The sequence below is a fragment of the Sorex fumeus genome, unplaced genomic scaffold (assembly GCF_029834395.1).
Source record: "Sorex fumeus unplaced genomic scaffold, SorFum_2.1 ptg000041l, whole genome shotgun sequence".
NCBI lineage: Eukaryota > Metazoa > Chordata > Mammalia > Eulipotyphla > Soricidae > Sorex > Sorex fumeus.
The window spans coordinates 7,083,114-7,102,418 of record NW_026606098.1 but is presented as its reverse complement, the minus strand read 5'-3'; the positions used below and the strand labels follow the sequence as shown (position 1 = coordinate 7,102,418).

Genomic DNA, 19,305 nt, shown 5'->3' with positions numbered 1-19,305 from the left:
CACCACCAATGATTCCAGTATCCTTCCCACCACCCCCATCCCATCCCCCAACCCCACCCCACCTCTGTGGCTGGGCATTCCCTTTTGCTCTCTCTTTCCTTTTTGGTGTTGTAGTTTGCAATAGAGGCCCCCTCCCTGTGTGGCAGATTTCCACTTTACTCTCTTTATATGTTGATCACATTCAATATTACGACAAAAGACCCATCATTACTGTTTTGAATTTTCATCTTAGTAATCTCTTATACAAGGAATTAATGGCTCCATGCCGAGATACAACAATCCACTAACTTTCTTCCAAGGAAACATTTTTTGATCATTCTTGTAGCAAATTATTGATAACAAGCAATATAAAATAGTTTCGAAGCCCGCTATGGGGGCAGGCTTAAAGGAAGGTTCAGAAAATTGGAGATTATGGGGTGGAAGGTACAATGGTGGTTGGATACTAATTTTTTTTAATTTTACTAGTGAATCACTGTGGGGTACAGTTACAGACTTACAAACTTTTGTGCTTGCATTTCAGTCATACAATGGCCGAGTACCCATCCCTCCATCAGTGCCCATTTTCCACCACCAATTGTCCCAGCATCCCTCCCACCACTTCCATCCCAACCCCTCCACCCCACCCTCCCTCTGTGGCAGGGCATTCCCTTTTGTTCTCCTTCTCTCTCTCTCTCTCTCACTCTCTCTCTCTCTCTCTCTCTCTCTCTCTCTCTCCTTTTGGGTGTTGTGGTTTGCAGTCGAGGTATTAAGTGTCCATCATGGTCGGTCTATAGTCTACTTTCAGCCTGCATCTCTCATCCCAAGCAGGCCCTCCTAGCACCCTTTACTTGATGGTCCCTTCTCTATCTGAGCTGTCTTTTCCCCCAGTATGCATGGCCAGCTTCTAAGCTGTGGAGTACATCCTCCTAGTACTTATCTCTACTGGTCTTGGGTGTTCTTCTCCCATTCTGTTACTTTGTATTCCATAAATGAGTGCAATCTTTCTATGTTTGTCCTTCTTTTTCTGACTCATTTCACTTAACATGATACTTTCCATGTTGTGGATACTGATTGTTACATTGGAATGTCTGTAACAAATCATTATGAACAATTTTATTTAAGAAAAATTCCATGGGGCTGGAGCAATAGTACAGTGGGTAGGGCATTTACCTTGCACGCGGCCTACCCAGGTTCGATTCCCAGTATCCCATATGGTACCCTGAGCACCAGCAGGAGTAGTTCCTGAGTGCAAAGTCAGGAGTAACCCCTGTGCATCGCTGGGTGTGACCCAAAAAGCAAAAAAAAAAGCAGAGGTGGTGTAGTTGCCGACCATCTATCTTCACTCCCATTCCTTCCCATTCCAGTCATCGCATGACATTCTTGAGGGTGGCACTGAAGAGTTTCGGTGACATGGTATCACCGTGCCGAACCCCTCTCTTGACGTCCAATGATCACCTCTCTGTAGAATGGTGAGATCCTGGTAGTGAATCTGCAATAGAGCTCACGGAGGATTCTGATGTATTGACTTTGAATGCACTGTTTGGCTAGGGCCTCGATGACTGCTTCAGTCTCAACAGAATCAAAGGCCTCCTTTAAATCAATGAATGTTAGACAGAGCAGCATCTTGAACTCCCAAGAAACCTCAGTGAGCTTGGTTATCGTGTGGATATGGTCGATTGTGCTAAATCCTTTTCGGAAACTGGCTTGCTTGCATGGTTGTCCTTCATCTAGTGTTCTGCCAATCCTATTCAGGATGACTCAAATGAACATCTTGTAGACGACAGACAGAAGGCAGATCGGGAGATAGTTGCCAATGTTGTGGATGCCCCCCTTCTTGTATAGTAGTACAGTCCTACTGGTTTTCCATTGGGACATAACCTTGCATTCAGACAGGTAGCTTGTGAAGAACCAAGACAGTATATTGATGAATATTGATGGGTTCTTCAGGTGTTCGGGTCTAACCTTGTCTGGACTGGGTGCTGTTCACTTCTTTACCGACAAAATGGCATGTTGGATTTCGGAAGGGAGAACTTTGGGAATGACATATCCATACTGAGGAATTTGGTATGTGGGCAGGTGTATGTGGCTATCAAAGAGATCCGAGTAGAAGTCATGGATAATCTTCTCCATTGCCCTTCTGGAAGATGTTATAGATCCATCAGGACTTCAGAGGGCAGTCATCTTGGTCTTATAGTTGGCAAAGGACAGGCGGGCGTTGCTTCTGCTGCATCTGCCAGCACTGCTATTCTTCTCTCTTAGAGGTCTTCCTTTATCACTTCTCTGCACTGCTTTGTGAGCTCGGATGTTCACTTGCCGTTGCCTGAGGCTTGCGCCAAGCGACGTTGGCGAATGAGCTCGAGAGTTTTCAAAGACAGGCGTCTTTTTGTGGCTATCTCTTTCTCGGCATTCTTAGCACAATCATGGGATGCTGAAGCAGTTGATCGTATTCCTTGTCAGTGTTGTCAATGATGGCATCTTCCCATGTTGCCGCAATAGTGCCAAAGAGCTCCCAGGTGGTGGTCGTTCTGGGAGTTCTCTTCTTAAACTTTGCAGCCCTTTCTCCCAGCTCTGTGAAGTAGAATTTTGCATGAAGGAGATGGTGGTCTGATCCCGTTTGGAATTTTGGGACAACAGTGACATCAGTCAGGCAAGACTGTGGATTGAATATGATGTGGTCAATTTCGTTGTGGAAACATCCACAGGGAGACTTCCATGTCCAATGCTTAGATTCGGCCTTCTGGAATTGTGAGTTACCATGGATGGTCGACATGATGAACTCGGACAGTCTCTCACACTGTCCGTTCCATTCTGGGCCATGGGTCCTGATGAGGAGTTCTTAGTCTGATCTTCTAGGTTCTATCTTTGCATTAAAATCACCGACAATGATCTTGTAGAAGGTGTGGTCTTCTTTATAGAACTTCTCCAGCTCCGTGTAGAACTTCTCAATTTCTCCTTCATCATAATTGGATGTTGTGCGTAGACAACGAAGATAGAAACTGCCGGCAGTGAGCCACATCTATTCAAGTGTAATTGTCCGATTCAGGTTGTTAGGCATTCAAATGAATCAATGTTAATGGCCAAGTTCGTGTTGACAAGGACACCAACACCACCAACGCCTCTTTTGTTGCATTTTCTGAGGAACAGTTCTTCCCCAGTGTCGATAGTGGTGTGATGTGATTGATGCCTTCTCGTCTCCATCAGATCAATGATGTCATACTTGATCTTTCGCGCTTGCATCATTAGGTCCTCAATGGATGCATCCGATGCTAGCATACGTGCATTGAAAGTACAGACAGTCATTTTTGTCCTTCTACGTTTTGGCAGCCTAGGTCGGCCCTGAGATTTTATCAGCCTCTTCTTCCTCATCCTTCTTAACGCTGCCATATTGGTGACTCTTTCAGGGTCAGGGGAATGAGACACATTGTATTTGCTGGTTTTGGCATATCGATCACAACACAGATAGCTTGCCAGGCTCTGCTGTGTGTGCAGAACACTCTTGGTAGCTTGCCAGGCTCTCTGAGAGGGATAGAGGCTTTTAGGGCAGCCTCTAATCATCCTTGCAGGTATTCCCATGGTTCAAACCATATATAAACTCAATCAAATATGGTGCGGTAATCTTGTATTAAGTGTTTTATGATGTGTCGCGCGGCCTCAATGCGGCAGCGCAGTTCAGAAAGCATCCTGGAGCATGTCTGCGGCTGGGTAGTGGAGTCAGTGGAAGTAATGGAAGTCTGCCAGGCTGCTGGAAGCAGGCAGAGGATCTCTGTTCCTGGGTCTGTTGAGCCTGGAGTCCAAGGTCACAGAGTTCCGCTTCCTTCGCTCTGTGGGGCTTCACTCGTGCGTGAGTCTTGGCCTGAGTGTCCAGAAAGCGTCCTGGAGCATGTCTGCGGCTGGGTAGTGAAGGTAGTGGAGGTCGTTGCGAATCATAATGCCCTAAATTAGAGAGAGGGTAACAAGGATAAAACCAGCCATAAAGGCAAGGTGGGGTGGGGTGGGGATGGCGGGTGGGACACTGGGAACAATGGTGGTGGAAAATGGGCACTGGTGGAGGAATGGGTGCTCGAGCATCATTTGACTGAAACAAAATCATGCAAGTTTGTAACTGCATCTCAATTAAAAATCCAATAAAACTTCTTTAAAAAGTGTAATCATGTTGCCAGAGAGTCCAACATGGGAGAAACGTGATCACTGAACTCTGAATGGTCTAACCGGAAGATTTCATTTTCTCCTTATCCTAAGACCAAATGAACAAATTCCAATAAAACAGATAACAAAGGGGACTAGATAAAATGAGATTTTCATTCTTGTCACGCTCCTGACTCCTTTCTAAGGGAAGCCCAGCCCCTCAGGAAAAAGTCACAGAAGTTCATGGCGTTATGAATGTGTATCCTTAGGCCTCAAACCTGTTTTGTTTAACTGTGATCACTGCTTTTTCCTCTGATTGAGATAGCATTGTCACAGCAGTGTCAGCTGCTATGGTGTTGGTGTGTCAACCCACTGCATCTGCAGCGTCTCTAGAGTCACTTCCGTCCATCTTTTCCTCTCAGGCCTGAGTCGTGCTAGTCTCAGGCTTGTCTTCAGAGGCCAAGGGCTCATCCTTGTTTGAGGTTGTCTGACCTGTGCTCAGTTTCTCTGTGAAGCACAGCCGATGAGCTGCTCTGTGGGATGGGCTCTCTGCGTCTGCCCCCACGCTGGGAAGGACCCGCCAGAGGAGCTCGCTCTGACTTCCCACTAGAACTTCCCACAATTTCGTTGTGATCAAGAACCTTCACTGTTACTTACTGAGGTCGGGAGATCCCCAGAGTCGCTGGCCACTCCTTGCTCTCATTTACAGCTAGAAAGCTTCACTTCTTACTCAGCCTCTCCAGGCCCATGAGCTGCGAGATTCCGGGGCCCCTTCTCAGAAGACTCCCCTGGGTGACTCCATGTTCCTGTCAACCCACTGAAGGCAGAGAGAAGAAACTTTACTCTGTGTTTTGGATTAGAATGACAGGCTGCAAGGTCTGAAAGATTTATCTTCCTTCCCAACTCATAAATCTAACCCAGATTTATCCGACTTTACTCTGTTTGCATCATACAGACCAGAGAGGCAAAGTTGCTTCCCTGGGCCAGCAGAGTAGGCCTGGTTGAAGCCACTCAGCCCTGCCGCTCCTTCCCCTGACTTGGAATCTCTGCACCACTCACCTGTGCAGGTGTCTGATTGAGCAGGTGTCTGAGTGAGCAGGTGTGTGTGTGCGCAGGTGTTTGTGTGTGCAGGTGTTGGAGTGAGCAGGTGTCTGAGTGAGCAGGTGTCTGAGTGAGCAGGTGTCTTAATGTGCAGGTGTGTGTGTGCAGGTGTCTGAGTGAGCAGGTGTCTGAGTGATCAAGTGTCTGCAGGGGGGAGGCACCTCTTCCGGAGACCATCTAGGGCCGAGGAGGATGTAGCGGTGGTCCTGGTCCCGCAGGAGCATCCTGAGGACCTGGCAGAACCCAATTTACCCCTGTTGTCGATGCTCCTCGGGCTGTGTCCCCGATGCCTTGTTAGGGCTCCTGCTAATTGCCCTTCCACCTCCCTCCCTCTGCCCCTGTCCCTGGGGAGGGGCTCCCTGTTCAGTCTGGGCTTTGTCTCTGCTCCAGAAATAGGGTGACGCGAGATCTGCACGTCTACAAGTATCTGCACCCATCTCACAGTTTTGCTGTTCAGTTGGAAGGACAGGGCAGGGGAGATGGCTGCCTGGATGACAGCGTGCACAGGTTTGACGGGTTCAGAACACAACATCGGACTGTTTCACTCACATGTGGTGTGTAAAGGAGCAAAGTGAAATAAAAGTGCTTATATCCATTTTGATGATATTTCTGAGGTTTCTATGGGAGAGGTGGGTTGGAAGTGCCAGGGCTTCTCTTTTTCTTTCTTTCTTTTTTTTGCTTTTTTTGGGTCGCACCTGGTGATGCACAGGGGTTACTCTTGGATCTGGACTCAGGAGTTACTCCTGGCGGGACTCGGGGGACCATATCGGATGCTGGGAATCAAATCCGGGTCAGCCGCGTGCAAGGCAAACACCCTACTCGCTGTGCTATCTCTCCAGCCCCCTTTTTTCTTTCTTAGTTGTTTTAAGCTACATCCTGCATTGCTCAGGGGTCACTCCTGGCTCTATTTTCAGAAATTTCTCCTGGTGGTTCTGCAGGGACCCTGTAGGTGATGGGGACTGAACCAGGTTGGCTGCATGCAGGGCCAGTGCCCTCCCAACTGTCCTGTCACTCCAGCTTTCAAAAGGTCAGGGTAAGATTATTGACACAACATCTGTGGGCATGGGCAGTAATATTGGAGCCCAAAGAATTTACAACATTTAAGAATACAATAAAAGCTCATTGTTTAATGGATAAATAAAAGTCTCCATTCAACAAATTCTCCCTCTACTATATAATATTCCTACACATAGGTTGGCACCTGCCATTCAAAATGATTAACATTACACATCAACTCAGTCTCTGCCTGTGTAAAAACGGCTCCGATTCTGAATCCAAAGGTACATTACGTCAGCAGCTCTGCAAAGATAAAGAACAGGGACTGGAATCCCCTTGGAAGCCCCTAAGCCTTGTGCCCAGATGGTCACTGAAGCTTTTAAATAACCACAGTCTGTCTCGACTGACCCTGACATCCGGTCATGAGCGGGCGCCACGCCTTCACCCATCAGACTGAGATGGAAGGAGGACCACACTCAAGTGACTGGGCGCAGGTAGGCCCCGCCCTCCCTGTTGGCAATGCGAAGAGGGCTCAGGGGTTGCGGGCACAGGGGACGAGACACATCCCCGGGTCCTCTTCCCTGTCGCGATCTCAAGGGCTGAGTCCCAAATTCATCGCTCCATGCAGAGACACCTTGCAGATGGGGGAAAGAGCAGTCGAGAGCCAAGAGATCCCCCAGCTGGGCACCACGAGCTCATGGAGCGGACGGGGCAGAGGGTCCGCCAGGCCAGCCATCACATCTTGGCCCTGAAGGCGACTTTATTCAGAAACTTGGACAGAGCCCCGCGGACCTCCCGGTTCCTCAGGCTATAGATGAGGGGGTTGAGCATGGGGGTGACCAGGCTGTAGAAGAGGGAGACCACGTTGTCCTGCTGGGGGCTGTGGTAGGCGCCCGGGACCATGTACATGAACACCGCTGCCCCGTAGAAGAGCCCCACCACGACGACGTGCGAGAAGCAGGTGCTGAAGGCCTTCTGCCGCGCTGCAGCCGACCTCATGCGGACAACGGCTCTCAGCACCTGGCCATAGGAGGCGGTGATGAAGGCCAGGGGTAGCAGCAGGATCAGGACCCCCGACACGGACAGCGCCAGCTCATAGGCTGAGGTGTCAGCACAGGCCAGGCGCAGCAGAGCAGGCAGCTCACAGAAGAAGTGTGCCAACGAGCGTGAGGCACAGTAAGGGAAACGCCAGGCCACAGCGGTCTGGATGGAGGCCACCAGCATCCCCGATGACCAGGAGGTGCCCACCATGAGCAGGCACACCTGACGCCTCATGCGCACGGGGTAGTGCAGCGGGTGGCAAACCGCCACATAGCGGTCGTAGGACATGAGGGACAGCAGGACACCCTCGGAGACGCCCATCACCATCAGGAAGAACATCTGGGCAGCACAGCCCCCGACGGAGATGGAGAGGTCGCCCTGCAGGAAGCCCGCTGCCATCTTGGGGATGGTGACGAGGGAGAAGCCGATGTCAAGCAGGGAAAGCTGGCTCAGTAGGAAGTACATGGGCGTGTGCAGCCTGGCGTCGGTGCGGATCAGGAGGAGCAGGGTGGCATTCCCCAGGAGCCCTGTCACAAACATGGTGCCCACCAGGGAGAACAGGACCAGATGTGGTGCCGAGTCACTGAAGAGCCCCATGAGAGTGAATCCTGTGGGTGCCGACTGGTTTGATGCCCCCATCTGTTAGCATCATCTGCCCACAGAGGGCGCGGAAGTCCTGCCAGAGGGGGCGGTCTCCACTTAGGCTACACTGCAGTTGTTTAATGCGGGTTCCTGGAGCATCTCGAGAAGGATCGCACATGAATTCAGGCTTGGTGGGGGGGGGGGGAAATAACACGATTAATTTATCATGCCTGTTCCACAAAGTCAGAGGTGATTTAGCCCTCTCTCTGCCCAGGGGATGCTGGCAATACAGTGAGATGGTTTGGGTCGCCACTGGTGGTCCTACGGGAATCAGGAAGGGAGAGATGCGCTGACCACTCTCTAACGCTTAGCGTGGTGCCTCAGCGAAGAACACCGCGGGTTCTGATGTCAACTGTGTCCAGACTGAGGAAACCATCGACAGAGACATGTCAACTCTTCTCGGACCTTTGGCAAGAGCTCAGAGGAAATCTTTCTGGACCCTCCCGAGGGTTTCCAAGTGGGTGACATACTCGGTTTCTCTCCTTTGGTCAGACACCTGCCCCTGCAGGAATTGAGCCGGAGACAGTGCCTACATGTGCACTGCTGGACACTGGAGATGGCTGACAGATTTCAGAGGAAGGTTTTCTCAGCGCCGGTACTTTTGGTGTCAGGGACCACACACATGGGGTGTATTAGAGGCATATTTCTCACTTATTTACCACAGGAGTTTTATTGCCTGTCTTATTTTCCTGTGAGGAAACAGAGGATCAGAGAAGTATAGCAATGATTCTATAGGCTTGGACAAGTGCCTCCCAGGCCCTGATAACGTGACTGTGTTTAAAAAGGATCTTTGCTTGTACTTATGAAGGACCCTGTGGTGAAGGCTCCCTGGGTTCGGTGTGTGTCCTAGTAACACCTGGAGAGAAGACAGAGGCTCAGAGATGAGAGCCACAGGCGGGGTGAAGACAGAAGGGTGAAAGGAATGCAAATGAAATGCATGTGAAAGTGAAAGGAATGCAGCTGCCAGCCAGCATATGGCTGGCAGCCACAGGCTCAGAGGGGCAGGCATTTTCTCACAGGAGGAATCCACTCTGCATTCATCTTTGCCCTGCAACTGTGCAGGAAGTGATGCCTGTGTTCCTACAGCCATCCATGCTGTGGGGGACATTGGTGAGGCAAGCCAACATCACCCAACAACTGAGGGTGTGTGACCAAGTCCCAGACAGCAACTGGGGCCCCCATGTGCTCATCTTCTTCCTCAGCTGGGCCTCCAGGCCACCCCTATACTGACCCCTTTGAGCCTGCCCCCTCAATATTCTCATCTTCTCTATTCAATGGGTGCTGCGCTATTGACCCAGGCAGAAGCCACAGCACCAGCCATGGGATCTGGGTTGTCCTGGGTCCCCCAGCACCCTGCCCTGCTTACCCCCTTGTTTCTCCCATGCTGCTTCTGGCCAGCATGTTCAGTGTCTCCTGAGAATAGAGCGGCAGACTGGCCGGTCTGCATTCCCGGTCATCCACAGAACTGCGATACCCAGCACCTCTGCCCGGGTGCTTGTTCCCCTGCCCTGCGATTCACTGAGCAAAGGTCTCTTTCCTTCCCTCCTTCCTTTCTTCCCGCCCTCCTTCCCTCCTCCGTCCCTTGCTCCCTTCCTCCTTCTTTCCCTCCTTTCCTCCTTTCCTCTTTCCTTCCCTACCTCCTTCCCTCCTTCCCTCATTCCTTCCCTCCCTCCTTCCCTCCTTCCCTCCTTCCTTCCCTCCCTTTTTCCTTCCTTACATCCCTCCCTCCCTCTCTCCCTCCCTCCCTCCTTTCTTCCTTTCCTCCCCCACTCAGCCCTCTATCCTTCTCCTGACCTTCACAGCCACGATCTCCAGCTGGGACCTTTTGCTGCTGATGCACCAACTGGCACTTGGACATCCCCAAGCAGCCTGTCCAGTGAGAGCCCCTGTTCTCTGGTTTGCCTGGGGTCTTGAATCCATTCCTCTCACAGCATAGCTCAGGGGAAGTTTACTTCTCCTCACAAAGCTGCCATCCTCATCACTGACCAGAGCTTGGGTAGACAAGCTCCCCCTCATGGTGAGCCTGGGTGTGCCCCGAGAGAGCTCCACCTGCCTGCAGGTAGGCAGCCCTGAAGGAAGAGGAAGCCCTCCCCAGTGCTGGAGCTCTCTGTGATGAGCCCCAGCTAGGAGAGGAGCATGTTAATCTCCACACCCCTCACCCGATTCAGCGCCCAGCTGAGCCCCTCCCTGCCAGGAAACACGGAGAAGTTTTGATTTATTTTAAATTAAGGAAGAAAAGTGGCTTAATCCAAACGTGGCTCCATCTATCTCCATACCAACAAACAACAAAAAATTAAAAAAAGAATTTACCTGATAACCTTTCAGTATCTGTATTGCAAACCATAATGCCCAAAAGGGAGAGGGGAAGGAGAGGGAGAGAGGAGGAAAGTGCCTGCTATAGAGGCAGGCTAGAGGGACCAGGAGGGAAACTGGGGACATTGGTGGTGGAAATGTACACTGGTGAAGGGACAGGTGTTGGAATATGACATTACTGAAACCCAATTGTGATCAACCTTGTGACTGTGTATCTCACTGTAGTTCTATTAAGAAATAAATAAATTGAAAGGGAAAACACACAAAAAAACAACTTTGTTATGAAGGATGGAGGGTAGAGGGTGGAGGTGGAAGAGGAAGGAGGAAGGAGGCAGATAAAGGGGGAGGGAGGAGGAGGGGGAGTAAGAAGGAGGGTGAGCCCACAGAGGCAAAGGGCTCTGGCTGATCCAAGAACTCCCCCTTCCCGCTCCCTGCTGGCCATCAAGAGCCTGTCCACTCTGGATCTCGCCTCGCTCGAGCCACAGACCCCTAGGCCACAGCCATCATACCAGGACCACTTGCTGAGGGTCGAGAACCCGCAGGGTGAACATGTGCCATGGGGAACCACAGGGTCAGGCTCTGCTGGCCAGTCTGGTGGGATGCTGGGGCCACTTCCTGGGAGGAGGCTGGCCTCTGTACCAGGGAGATGTGTGGGTGCACTCTCGCTGCCAGCTGCTGGTTCCCCCACCTTTTAGAGGGCCACTTGGCGGTGCAGTTTCTCCCCTCCAAAGGCCTGAGCAGATCCACACTCACCAGGACCTTGACCACGAGACGGACAGGCCACACAGGCTCCTTCTGGCATGGGCTGCCCTCTCGGCTGTGCCTGGATCCAGAAGCCCCACTGCCACGAGCCGCACTCTGCAGCACTCGCCAGGGCCTGGCCCGGATGCCACAGTTCTTCATGCCAGGGACGCCCTCCAGGGGAGCTCCCCAGACTGAGGACTAATGAATCTTTCTGTGCTCACTGGGATGATGGATGAGGATCGTCAGAGGACAGGGACTCTGGGGACCTGATTGCATCAGAGCGCCTCTTCTTACTCCCTTCTTATCTGGTAAAATTGGCAGCCACGGGAGCTATTACTTCCGAGACGAGCCTTATCCCTAGAGAAGAGCAGAAAGTCTTTCTAACTGTCTCGCGAACACAGTAAGCTCGGGATGAATAACTAAACCTTTTGGAGAATGCAAGAAACTGTCATATAATGAAAAATTCTGATTTGTCCTCTTCTGGGAGAAGAGGCTGAGGCTGTGAGAATATTTTTTTAAAAGTAGCTTTTTACACATACAAAAGATAACACACATTCCAAATCTTCTGAATCGCTCCTAAAGCCAGGAATGAGGCTTTGTGTTGGAATATAGCCATGGAGTATTCCTGTTTCCTCATCCTCCTTGTTTCAGACCAGTCCCCTTCCTAGCATGACCTCCAGCCATTCCCCAATAGTTTTATTTACTTTCATGGCAAAGTGAGGGGAGAGGAAAGGAGGGACAAAGAAGGGCTCAGAGGTGCCAGGTGGCAGAGGAATGTCACTGACCCTTTGGTGGTGACATGCATCGGCCTTGTAATCAGATGCTGACAGCGTCGACACTGTAACTGTATTAACTACACTAACAGGAGATTTCCAGACTCTTGGTGATTGATGGGCTTCAATAAGAGGAGGCAGTTCTCCGGTGCCTTCTGTTTCAACCACTAAAGTCATAGGGCGGTTTTCATGCTCACATCCTGGCATCATGAGCATTGGAAACCCCTTCTTGGCACCAACTCTGGATAATGGCCTTGTTGGGGTTCCAGTCAGAATGGTTCCAAGTCAAAATTGCATTTTCTGTCCTTTTTCCGTGTATCTGATGTGACCCGCAGGCGACAATGCTATTACTTCATTTCCGGTTTGGATTCACTTTACATCTTTTCCTTGCCTAATTCCTTTTGCTAGAATTTCTAACGCTGCTGAAAATCTTTGCTGAGAGCACATGCTTCTCCTTTCCCAGTTCTTACAAGAAAAGCAATTTGCCATTGAGTAAGATGCTAGCTGTGAGTTAGTCAAACATGGCCTTTACTCACTGATGTATGTTCCTTCCATTCTGTATTTATTCAATGGGTTTTTGGTTTTTTTTTTCTTTTTGGGTGACACCCAGCAATGCACAGGGGTCACTCCTGGCACTACACTCACGAATTACCCCTGGTGGTTCTCAGGGGATCATATGGGATTCTGGGAATCGAACCCGGGTCGGTCACATGCAAGGCAACCGACCTATCCACTGTGCTATTGCTCCAGCCCCTTCATGTTTTTCAAATGTCGAATCTTGTCCAATCCCTTTAAGCATCTATTAATAACATCATTCTGTTTTTATCTTTACTTTTGCTCATTAAGTGATTTGCACACATTAAACCATCTTTGCATCTCTTGGAAAAATCTCCCCTGGTCATGATGAAAAATTCTCATACTGTTGGGCTCAATTTGCCAATATTTCTGTTGGGGACTTTTGCTTCAAAGTTCATCTGAGATTTATTTTTGTGTGTGGTATTTCTCTGGTTTGGGATGAAAGTGATATTGGTCTGTAGACATAAGTGTGAGTGTCTCTCGGCTACGTTTTGCTCATGCAGCTCTTATGGCATCTGAGTTTCTGTGTGCCGGAGATTCTCTAACTTCATAAAGTATTGCTATAATGGCTGTTCTCAGGTCTTTGTTACTTTCTCCAGCTTTCTCTTTTAAGATTTCCCCTTGGTGTGGATCAGCATCTTTTAGGAATTTCATTTTATTGCCCCCTGCAGAATTTGGCGGGTTTATGCATCTGGATTTGAATCTTTTGTTTTCTTGAAGATGGTTCTGTGGCTTCAGTGCTGGAATATTTTATTTCTATAGCTTGACTGGGAGGGGAAGGCAATGGTGATTAGATAAAATCTCAGAACGATGACAGAGTTTCTGGGGTGGAAGGGGAAGGAACAGGCAAAGGGGGGATTTCGCACTCTGCTTTCACCACTGTGAACACGCCTCTCATTCATGCCCAAATCCATAGTGAAGTTTTGTTCTCAAGCGCAGGCAGGTCTCTGAGTTATTTCTTTTTTTTTTTTTTTTTTTTTTTGCTTTTTGGGTCACACCCAGCAATGTTCAGGGGTTACTCCTGGCTCTGCACTCAGGCGTTACTCCTGGCGGTGCTCAGGGGACCATATGGGATGCTGGGAATCGAACCCAGGTCGGCCGCGTGCAAGGCAAACGCCCTACCCGTTGTGCTATCTCTCCAGCCCCTGAGTTATTTCTTGAAGGTGGGATGGGACTTGGCTGCTATCCGCCTAAACATCAGAACTCAAGTGTGTGTATGGCTGTGTTGTGTGCCTGTTTTCACTGTGTATGGTGTGTATGTTGTGTGTGGTGTTTATGTTTGTCTGTGTATGTCTGTGTTGTATATGGTGTGTATATTGTTTATGTGTGCGTGTGTGAGTGCTTGTCCCAGAATTCAGTTTCTGCCAGCAGCACCATCTCTCACTGGTCTCTGGGAGGTCACTGACTTTATGTGGTGCAATTCACTCAGATGCTGGACATGCCAGGGCACTGGCCCCCAATCTTGCCAGGCTGAGCTGAGAACAGAGGTGTTGATTTCAAGTGGAATTTGCAGGGCTGTGGCCTTACGTTCTGGAAGGCTGGGGATCAAATGCTCCATGTTGGCACTCTAATTAGCCCTGCTGCAGGAGAGAGAGAGGGAGGGCTCAGGAGACCAGAGTTAGTAAAGGTGCCAGAAGCCCCAGGTGGCTCGGAGAACCAAGGTGCAAATCACTCACCCAAGGGCTAAGACCAGTCTGATTGCACTGGCTCCAGTGGCAGACACCCACGTCCAGAACACTAATGCTGTGTTAAAGCAGCTTTGATCACTTCCTGCCACTTTTGTACAGACATCCAGTGGGACTGGCTGTGATGTAGCGGTTCCTTGTTGACAGGAGCTGTGGTGGCCTTGGGGGTCTTCCAGAGACTCCCCTGGTGTAGCTGATGTCAGTCTTTGTACCAGGCACAATCTGTGACCAATAACTATCTGTATGCCTCTAAGTGTGAGTCTGTGGTGCTCAGGGGACAGGTCCTGCTTGTGCTCTGGGACTGTCCCCAGGAGCTCAGGGGACTGTTGAATGTGGTCCAGGGGTCAAAGCGGTGGCAGCTGCAAGGCAGCACCTCACTATTGCAGCTATTCAGTTTCTACTGAGACTTGCCTGCCCTCAAATGCAAACTGTAGAACTCACAAATAAATCTTGAAGAGATCAATAAGCTGCATAGATGCCTCAAGCCGCAAAAAGCTAAATCTCATATCCAGGACACCCTGGAGGGGGCGGGTGAGTCCCCCCGCCTACCCCAACACAGCCCCAGCAGCCAAAAACCTCCAGAACTCAATCCCCAAAATGTCCACAGCTGATCTCCAGAGGCTCTAAAGAGCCTCATCCATGAATGAATCTGCTGAGAAACCCAGGCATGTGGTTTTGTGACCCAAATCTCCAGGAATGTATGAAGTCAGGAAAAGGAAACTTCCCCCATCACCCCGTTCTTCTGGAGCCTGGCAGTTACACCCATGGAACTTCCTCTGGCACCATATAAGCTCATTAATGGCCGTTATCCAGAGACTCACAAATAAATCCCGGAAGAGAGCAACACACTGCAGAGATGCCTCCAGAACCCAAAGTCACCATCCAGTTAAAAATTTAACTTCCAGTTGTATCACCTTATTTTAAAATTTTATAATATATGGTGCATACCGCGCTAACATCTCATACTCTATACCACTGATGTACCAGGAGTAGCACACAGCATTGGATGGGAGGTAAAGTAGAAGGTAAATCAACCAATCTTGATTTAAAAAAAAAGAATATTAGCACACAAACCTCAACCTGTAAGAACATGTTAGTAATTTCTTATACAAGGGCTTTATGGCTTCAGCATGAGATATAACAATCTTCACTCACTTCTACGGAAAACTTTTTTGATTATTTTATCAAATTATTCATAACAAGCAATACAAAATAAATTATTTAGGGTCTGTTATGGGGGCAGGCTTGGTTGATGGTTGAGAAAATTCAAAATAATGGTGGTAGGAAGGTTTCTGAATGTAATAAATTATTGTGAACAACTTTATAAAAATAAAATATATTAAACACGCGAAACTGTACGTGCTATAGGAGTCCAGACTGACTCAAGCCAGTCTCCATCTGTGTCACCACAGACTCTCCTGAGGCAACATTGTGCCCGACACAACTGTCCTCTTACTGTGCATGTTCTTTTGGGGCATGAACTTCTCCCACGGCTCATTCTTTTGAGGTCCCCTGGAAATGAACGTGCTCACCCACTGTGCCCAAGAGTGACCATTCACACTTAGTGATGGATCAGCGCACGGGACGATGTGGCCTGTGGAGAGAGGTGGTCATGCGTGCTCTGCCAGACAGAGCCAGCTAGGCTCGATGCTGAAGGGCACGTGTTGGGCATCAGGAAGTGAGGACACATGAAACAAAGAGTTAAACCATAGGGGCCATGGGGAAGTGACAAAGATGAGCCTGAGTCCCAGTACTGCTGGCTGGATGTGTGTTTGTATGGGTCCTGCCCTGTGTCTCCCGAGAGCTGGGCACTCTGCATCCACCTTTACCCTCTGGGGCAAGTGCAGCACTTGCACACTCCCACGTACCTCTTCCTGTGCTCCCTGTCCATCTTCGAGATCCTCTCCATCTTTGCCATCATCCCTGGCCAATGCGTCATCGCCCAGCGGGCCTGTGCCTCCCAGATTTTCTGCTCCTTTATCTTCAGCTTCACCCACTCCTTCCTGATCACCATCATGGGCTCCGAGGATGACGTGGCCATCTGCCACCCACTGCATTAGTACGTGCTCATGAGCCCATGGCTGCCTGGAGGGAAGCTGCTCTCTGGCTGGGAGCCGGGAGCTGTCCTGGGCATGGAAACAGAGACGACGCAGCAGCAGCACAGTGTGTGGACATGCCCGTCTAGGGCCCAGCTCCCCTTCACAGGTGCTTTCCCTAAGTCTGGTTCTGAGTGCAAGGAGGTGGGGAGGTGGTTGTTTGGACCCAGGATTGTCCCTCTTGGGTCAGGTTTCGGACAGAGGTCAGCGTAGGTAGGTGGATGCAGGGGACCTGTCGAAGGACAGTGAGACAGTACACCCTCATGTGAACAGTGGAGCTGCAGGGGATGAACAGTCAGTGGAGAGACACTAGGGTGCAGGCAGGGCTAGAGGAGGATGGGAGAGGAGGAAGGACAGGTTGGGGATGGAAAGCTGGATAGTAGACAGAGAGTAAACAGATGGAGGGAGGGAAGATGACTCCATGGGAGGGGAGGGGAGAGGAAATGCAAACGCCTGGGATGAGGGTTTGTCCCTGAGGTCCCAGCTTCTCTCCTTGGACTAGAAGGGCCATGAAGAGGCTGTGAGAATATCTTTTAAAAAGTAGCTATTTACATATACAAAACATAACACACATTCCAAATCTTCTGAATCGCTCCTAAAGTCAGGGATGAGGCTTTGTGTTGGAATATAGCCGTGGAGTATCCTGAGGGCTGGACATGTGGCTCGTCCCTGAGGGCTGGACACGGGGCTCATCCCTAAGGACTGGATACAGGGCTCACCCTTGGTGCTGGACACGAGGTGCATTCCTGGGGGCTGGACATCGGGATCATCCCTGGGGCTGACACAGGGATCATCCCTGAGGGCTGGAGATGGGGCTCATCCCTTGGTGCTGGACACGGGGATTATCCCTGAGGGCTGGACATGAGCTCATTCCTGAGGGTGGACAGGGGCTTGGTCGTGGAGCTGGACATGGGGAAGACGATGTTCGGGCTCATCCCTTAAGGCTTGAACCCACCCCCTGACAGGTCTCTGTCTCCCCTTGGAGCACCCTCCCTCCCCCTGAGGCTCTACCTGCTGTTCCCTCACCTCCTGTCGCCTCCTTTGGCCCCTGTTCATCAAGCAAACTGCAAAGTGAGAGCTGCCTCCTTGACCCCCACAGACACAGGCACTTCCTCATGCCTGCAGAATGGGCTCAGACAGGGTGAGTGAGCTGCCTGGGGACACACAGCGAGAGACACAGTTAGCTTCTCCCGACAGCACCTACCTGTGACGGGAGGTAGTGACTGGACTGAAGTGTGAGTACAAGTAGCTTTTCTTAATTTTTATGATCAGGAAAAAAATCAATTTTATTTAATGAAAATAAGATTAAAAATCTATTGCATACATATAATGAAACTAAGTTTTAATATTCACAGTGAGAAATAGAAAAGGGAAAAACTAATAAATCTTCCTAGAAAGTAACAACACTTTTTAAATAAATATATCAGACTTAATAAGTGAAAGACTAAATTTCTTTCAAGTTTTTGCTGCTGTTTCGAAACTTCTGAAATGCTTTATTTAATGACAGGCTTTTAAGGCAAGTTATTTCATTTTTCAAAAAATGCAGTTTCAGGGTTTTTAAAAAAATTTTATTAGTGAGACACCATGAAGTACAGTTGTAGACTTACATATTATGTGCTTGGGTTTCAATTATACAATGATCAAATACCCATCCCTCCACCAGTGCCCATTTCCCACCACCACGAATCCCAGTATCCCTCCCCCTAATCCCCCCCCATCCCATCCTGCCTTTGTGGCAGGGCATTTCCCTCTGTTCTCTCTCTCCTTTTGGGTTTTGTGGTTTACAAAATAGGCATTGAGTGCCAATCATGTTTGGTCTACAGTCTACTTTCAGCATGCTTCTCCCATCCTGGGAAGATCCTCCCTACACCCTTTATTTGGTGCTCCCTTCTCTAGCTGAGCTGCCCTTTCCCCTAGAATCCCCGGCTGGCCTCTAAGCCATGGAGCAAAATTCCTGGTACTAATCTTGGCCATTCTTGGGTGTTAGTCTCCTATTTTGTTACTTTATGTTCCCCAGATGAATGCAATCTATGGCTATCCCTCGCTTTCTGACTCATTTCGCTCAGCATGATACTTTCCATGTAGTAGCACTTGTATGTAAATTTCATGACTTCATCTTTTCTAACCGCTACATAGGACTCCATTGTGTAGATGTACCAAAATTTCTTTAATCAGTCATCTGTTCTCGGGCACTCAGGTTTTTTCCAGATTCTGGCTATTGTAAAGAGTGCTGCAATGAACAAACAAGTGCAGATGTCACTTCGACTATACTTTTTTGCCTCTCTGGAATATATTCCCAGGAGTGGTATTGCTGGGTCAAATGGGAGCTCAATTTCTAATTTTTTGAGAATCGTCCATACTGATTTCCAAAAGGGCTGAACCAGTCGGCATTCCCGCCAGCAGTGAAGGAGTGTCCCTTTCTCACCACATCCACACCAGCACTGGTTGCTTTTGTTCTTGTGGATGTGGGCCAGTCTCTGCGGTGTGAAATGATATCTCATTGTGGTTTTGATCTGCATCTCCCTGATGATTAATGATGTGGAGCATTTTCCATGTGCCTTTTAGCCATTCGGATTTCTTCTTTGAGAAAGTTTCTGTTCATTTCATTGCCCCATTTTCTGATGGGGTTGGATGTTTTCTTCTTGTGGAGTTCAACCAGTACTTTGTATATCCTTGATATCAACCCCTTGTCGGATGTGTATTTGGCAAATATCCTTTCCCATTCTGTAGACTGTCTTTGTATTTTGGTCACTGTTTCTTTGGAGGTGCAAAATCTTCTTAGTTTAAGATAGTCTCATTTGTCTATCTCTGTTTTCACTTGCTTGGCCAGTGGCCTGACATCTTTGAAGATAATATTAGCTTCAATGTCATGGAGGGTTTTGCCAACTTTGTCTTCAATGTACCTTATGGATTCCGGTCTGATGTTGAGGTCTTTAATCCACTTTGATCTTACTTTTGTACATGGTGTTAGGCAGAGATCTGAGCCCATTTTTCTGCATGTAGCCGGAAAACTGGACAGTTTTGCCAGCACAATTTGTTAAAGAAGCTTTCCTTGATCCACTTCACTTTTCTTGCCCCTTTATCAAAGATTAGATGATCATATGCTTGGGGGGAGATGTCAGTATATTCAACCCTGTTCCATTGGTCTACAGCTCTGCCTTTCTTCCAGTACCATTCTGTTTTAATTATTACTGCCTTGTAGTAGAGTTTGAAGTTAGGAGGTTGATTCCTCCC

The 19,305-nt window shown here is 49.2% G+C and overlaps 1 protein-coding gene across 1 annotated transcript; it reads right to left on the bottom strand.

Moving 5' to 3' along the window:
* Positions 1-6,936: 6,936 nt before the first annotated feature.
* Positions 6,937-7,881, bottom strand: LOC130028812 (olfactory receptor 2Z1-like). The gene has a single exon (XM_056119657.1). It carries the CDS (start codon positions 7,879-7,881, stop codon positions 6,937-6,939), a length of 945 nt encoding a protein of 314 aa, XP_055975632.1.
* Positions 7,882-19,305: the final 11,424 nt, after the last annotated feature.